Source organism: Pavona decussata, unplaced genomic scaffold (assembly GCF_977016875.1).
Source record: "Pavona decussata unplaced genomic scaffold, jaPavDecu1.1 SCAFFOLD_563, whole genome shotgun sequence".
Taxonomy (NCBI): Eukaryota; Metazoa; Cnidaria; class Anthozoa; order Scleractinia; family Agariciidae; genus Pavona; species Pavona decussata.
Window position 1 is genome coordinate 347501 of NW_028145845.1, and position 6011 is coordinate 353511.

The following is a 6011-nucleotide window of genomic DNA, read 5'->3' on the forward strand; positions in this document are numbered from 1 at the left end:
AGCCCTCAGGCCAGATTAACGAAGCCCTCCTAAGTTTGGACGTGTCCTACGTTTCTTGACAAAAGGCAATTGTTAGACTAACAATACTTAATCTGACCCTTTAACCTCCTTCCTAGGGTGAAAGCGTGCGATAAGTATGGCTCTATCGAAAGGGCACGATTATTTAAATCGAAACAGAACAACAATGATTGACCTGTTAACATGACTTAATTAAACGTTAAGTTATTGTATAGGTCAAGCTCGCTACAGCACACGTTTCATTTCTTTTTATTGTTTTGTGTATATTTAAGGTATGCCTTTCTCTAACTCAAAACGTTAATTATTGAAATTGTTCTTAACACAGGTCTCTCAGATGGCAGCCCAGTGCCTGAGTCTAGAGAGACTCATGCGACAGCTTTTACCAACAGCACCCTAAAGTGCTTGGTTGACTCAGAACTGGATTATGATAATGAGTGTTATCTAAGTTGGTATTTTAATAAGAAATCAGTACCATTGAAATCAATTGAGAAGTATAAAACTGAATTAAACTCTCACAGCAGATGCAAACAAGCTTTCATCCTTACCATTCTGAACGTCACGGATGATGACGAGGGGACCTACAGCTGTCACATGTTCTGTGAATGGGAAGAATGGAAAAACACTTCGGCATCCATTGAGTTACATGTGTATCCTCGGCAAATTGGTGAGAAACCCTTTTTCATTTCCATTTTAGGCAACAGTTAGTTGGTTAGTCCGTCGATAAGTCGATCGGTCGTTTGGCTGTCTGGCTGAATGATTGACTAACTGGCTGAAATACAGACTGGCTCACTCAGTAACTGTCAACAAATATCTTGTAAGTCAAGAAGTACCTGAAGGGGCGTATACCAGTTCAAATCTGCCTTGCTTGAAGCGTAAAGCAATTCAAAAGTAATGTTCATATGTAGGGCAATAATTCAAACCATTTTCTAACGTGCAACGCTTACTTTCAACTTCAGGCGTTCCAACTACAATTCCGCCAAATTGTTCGGCAAACTCAGGTCAGTACAGTGCTTTGACCATGCCGTGGAGCTACTACCTGGCAACTTTAATTTGGTGGGTTGGGTATCTGTCGCTCGTTCAGTTCTCTATTTTAGACAGAAATACATCACTCTTTCATCTGATGCTTTCATTTCCATTTTAAGCAACAGTTAATTGATTATTACGTCGATTAGCCGATCGGTCGTTTGGCTGCCTGGCTGAATGATTGACTGACTGGTTGAAATACAGACTGGCTCACTCAGTAACTGTCAACAAATATCTTACTCAACGAAAAGTATACGCTAAATGAGGCTGTAAGCCAAGAAGTACCTGAAGAGGAGCGTATAACCATTCAAATCTGCCTTGCTTGAAGCGTAAAGCAATTCAAAAGTAATGTTCATATGACGGGCAATAATTCAAATTATTTTCTAACGTGCAACGTTTACTTTCAACTTCAGACGTTCCAACTACAATTCCGTCAAATTATTCGACAAACTCAGGTTAGTACGGTCCTTTGACCCTGCCGTGGAGCTATTCCCTGGCAACTTTAATTTGTTGGGTCTCTGTCGCTCGTTCAGTTCGCTATTTCAGACGGAAATAAATCACCGTTTTTCATCCCATGCTTTCACACCTGGCCTTTTAAATCCATGCCCATTTCGGACCTAAAAGAATGAGGTATGCGTGTCTGAAGTGAAAAAAACAGGCTTTTAACGATTTCCGAATGATAATTTTTGAAATCAATGTCTTTTTCATTTGAAGATGAAGAGACGAATTCCTTCACGTAAGTTGTTGTCCGAAGCCCTTCATGTATGTACTGCAAAAACCATATCCAATATCAGAGCGAAAAGGCTAAAAACCCACGCCCTTTGAGGCGGTAACATAACAGTAGAGCTTAGACCATTATTTCGCATCAACGGACAGTGAACATAACGTAGCTAGTAATAGTAAAAATATTTTCAAATTTAAACCACTAAAATGAACGTTAAGCAACACGAAATTAATGGAAGAAACTGTCATCGCCAACTGTAATCTGTGCCATCAGACAGGAGAATCGATTGTGACCAGTGCAAGACAAGGCAGTTTTAACACATGATTCGTTTTAAAAATCGGACTTTACGTTTTACCGCTTTTAGACAAAGTCCTGTTAAAAATACTTCGAATTTGAAATCGACTGGGAATCGTTTTTAATAGACCATTTTCCAGTTGCCTTGAAACTCATTACGAGGATACGTGAAAGCTTTTCGTGCAAAAATAAGTTTCCTTTTATATCAATAAATAATTAATAAATTTCAGGGGATAATCGGGAAAATATAAAGCAATGTTACAGTCTAACTCTACGGAAAAACAACAGACACATTTTACAAAAGATAAAATACACAATAAAATAATCTAAGGAATAATATAAGTTGTGCAAAATCCATCCATTCTGTTCTGACTCACAATCTTACGTCGGGAGCATTAGATTTCCGTTTTCAACAAGGCTTGTCAGTTTCAAACTAAAATATCCGAATTATCGAATTAATCTACTTTGTTCCCCTTTCATCTGTCTGTTCTTCGCAGTAAGAAACCGTTGATTGCGTTATTTTATATTTGCTCAAGATTTTCTGCTGTTTCAGATTTTTTTTTCACTGATTCAAGAATTCTCAGTGGTTTGAACACGTGCTGTTTACGCGAAATAAATCACGGGAATAAGTCAGAATAAAGAAGCATATTAGCACAAGATGATACGACAGTTCATGACTTTTTTTATTTTTCATTTTCCACAGGAGACAGCCCAAGAAGGTAGATCTTGCCCGTTGTTATTCTGTCAGCAGGGGGTGCCTTTATTCTGAACATGTTAGTCGTGCTTCGTTGCGTCAAGAAAAAGCGGACAGCCAGGAACTTTAAACGTAGGTTAAGAACGTTTTATTTAAAGACAAATGAGTACAAAGGTCGCTATTCCACATTCTATAGGGTGCTTCACAACGGTGGCCAATAGCTGGCGACCATTCGCTGACTTAAAAGCCCAAAGATTCGGTCAGTAAATCAACCTAAGCTCCAGCCGTACTTGTTGAGCTGACGCCATGTTACACTTTACAACAGGTTGTCAGGTCTCTTAAACAATGGTTAGAATCGAAAAGAAAAGTAGGCTCTTAGCTAAAAGAAAAAAAGAAATTTTTTGTTGTTCTCACACATTCGAAACTTCTAGCCATTTTCTTAATAAACAAGTGAGACCCTTTCATTAATTTTCAATAGTGGTTAACCTTGGTACTTTACATTGGGAGACTAAGTAAAACTATGACGCGGCTAACCCCTAGTGTTGACTAAACTAGTATTTCAAATGTACTTTGACTTTGATGCTAACGACTAAAAATTAGCTTCTAGTTGCACTAAAGGCTGATAAGCTACACGCTGCTAGGGCAAGCAAAGAAAAACTGAAAACACTGAAAGCTATGATGGCAAAGATGGCAGAGCCTAGCCCCTACAGTAACGGTGTCTCTAAGAGGAATCCATGTTAGAGCGTAATTTAGGGTGGACCAGAAGAGTGGTGCCCTTCTGGGAGAACAATGGGTGGTAACCTCTTCTGAAGGACCAATTTTCAGTGGATACCAAAGCACTTACTCTGGGGTAAAATGCAGCCGAGGTTCACACTTCGCCGCCACCAAAAACAAATTATTGACTCAGTATACATTTAATTATTAATAAATCGTATCAGAGAGTGGGGTGATCAGGGTTAACTACGAGGAATAACAAAGAGTAAATAAAATAAATAACAAACGAGCCAACTATTTCATATTCTCATACAATACGACAATAATTATATTTCTAGTCTGGGATGTAAGTCTTCTTGTTACCGTCAGCAGCAAACAACGTTTAGATATGACTGTTGGCAAAATTGAAAATGGCTTAGAACGTGGTTTTGTTAAACACCGTCTAAACTGTCTTTTCACAACCGATCCAATAGGCCTAAGTGGGACTGACAAAAAGTTTGGGAGGGGCAAAGAACGCTAAAGTCACATGTTAGCAGGTGTAGAAAACTCACCGGGAACTTAGATTAGGGCACTTAACGATTGACCGATAGTACGACTATTGTACAATGCTCCTTATGGTGACAGGCACAAACAGACACTGACATAGAGGGCTCATTATTCCGAGTTTAAATATTTAAACTCAATCCAATTTCTCTCAAGGGAGGTTTTCAAAAATCCGCATTAACAGTACAATACAACATAAACAACGCCTAGATTGCTATGCACAGAACAAAATTGAACAGGATTTTAAAGTGATAACTGAATTCATTAATAATTTGGTTATTTTTTGTTTTTGTTTTTGTTTTTCTCAATACAGGTCGTCCAGAAGAGGAAATTACAAACAACAAACTGTTTGTCAGTTACAGCTCAAAGGACTTTGCATGGATCAGTGAAAACCTCATCTCTCTTCTCGACAAACACTCCATACCTTACAGCATTCACATCCGGGACTTTGAGCTAGGAAAGCCATTCGTCCAAAACATGGCGGACAGCGTATACGGCAGCCGCCAAGTGCTGATTGTTATGTCTGTCAACTACCTGGCCAGCAACTTCTGTCGGGAAGAGCTGCATATGGCCGTCCAGAGGGGGGTAGAGAGGGGAGATTCGTCACTGATTCTTGTGATGATCAACAAGTTCAACAAAAGGCGATTACCTAGCGCTTTGAGAAATCAGATTTTTTTGGATTTTGAGAAACACGCAAAGAAGCAAAACTGGGAGGAGAAATTGTTGTTCGCAGTGAAGGGATAAAAGCTGTAGGTCCGCGTATTTGACAGAGTCCACAATGTATTTTTCAGTAGCAAAATTCTTTAGCTCGTAAATGAACAAAACACTGTGCTAAATCCATGAAGGGGTCACTCAATAAGAGGTTCACACTGGGTGGGTCAACTAGCCTGCGTAGAAAACTTTTTACCGCCTGGGGGCTTTTGCTATTTGACTGCGCAAAAATTGGAACGAAAGCAGAAGGTGAATGCTTGCCGGCAAGCGTTTCGTTTCTTCTCGTCCCTTTCCAGCCCAATCCCCTCATTGTTTCCCTTTCGCTTCAAATTTTATCCAGAGACTCAATCGCTTATTATTATATAACAACTTATCTTTACCGAATTGGGGCCAGTTTCTCGAAGGTCCCGGTAAGTTACCGGGCCCAATAAGTGTCTTAAGTGACAAATGTTTCTTAACAGAAGTCAATTTTTGTTAGCTTTGAATACTAAATTTTAAAATCTTATAATTCCATGAAAACATTGGCCAATTACCATGTCTGTTATCGCTGTGTTATCGGCGAAAAAAACGTTTAAAAATATACTTATCGGGCCCGGTAAGTTACCGGAACTATCGAGAAACGGACCCCTGGTCTCCCTTTCACAAGTATAAAACAAAAAACGTGTAATGTTTCTGATACCTGAGAGATAAGCCAAACCGAGAAAAATATCACAAGGCGCCATGTTTTTGCCCCATTTTCTAATACTTGGATTTTATTGCGATCATTTCAGATCATTTATGTTGTTTTAAATGTTTGTTTGATTACACTGCCCCAAAAGCTTCTAGCTTTAAATATAACCTTGCATAAATTAAATTTACTTTTTTAAAGCTTGTATTTCGCAATCCTTTCAGTAAAGTACGAAGATGGTAAAAGCTTCCCATTGTCTTACTATATGAAGTATCCCTACCGGGCGGTAAACTCAGGGTTTTTTTATGAGAAACCCTGAACTCGAAATTCCGTGTAAAATTCGAATGAACAAAATTATCAACGGGAAACTCAAGATATTAGATAAAGCTTGTTGTTCTTAGAATCGGAAGAAATTTGTTGAGAAAGAGTGTAGTAATTTTTCTTTGCCTTTGTCTCTATGGGTATGTCTCATCCTTTATTAATTATTATTTAGGTATTAATTATGTATAATAATAGTAATAATAATAATAATAATAATACAATAATAAGCATTTTTAATCATCACATTCTCGCATTGAAAATGAATTACAAAGTGTTTTCAACATCTAGATAAATTACAAAAA

General features: G+C 38.3%; 1 protein-coding gene across 1 annotated transcript in view; it reads left to right on the forward strand.

Annotated features, from left to right (window-relative positions):
- The window catches only part of LOC146449872 (uncharacterized), a 6508-nt gene extending 1017 nt beyond the window's left edge, over positions 1-5491 (forward strand). Inside the window, exons 3-6 of the mRNA XM_085100996.1 lie at positions 344-682; positions 975-1071; positions 2763-2881; positions 4324-5491. Coding sequence (XP_084957122.1) covers positions 344-682; positions 975-1071; positions 2763-2881; positions 4324-4754 — 986 coding nt within the window. The 3' untranslated portion in view covers positions 4755-5491. The remainder of the gene's footprint in view (positions 1-343; positions 683-974; positions 1072-2762; positions 2882-4323) is intronic.
- Positions 5492-6011: the final 520 nt, after the last annotated feature.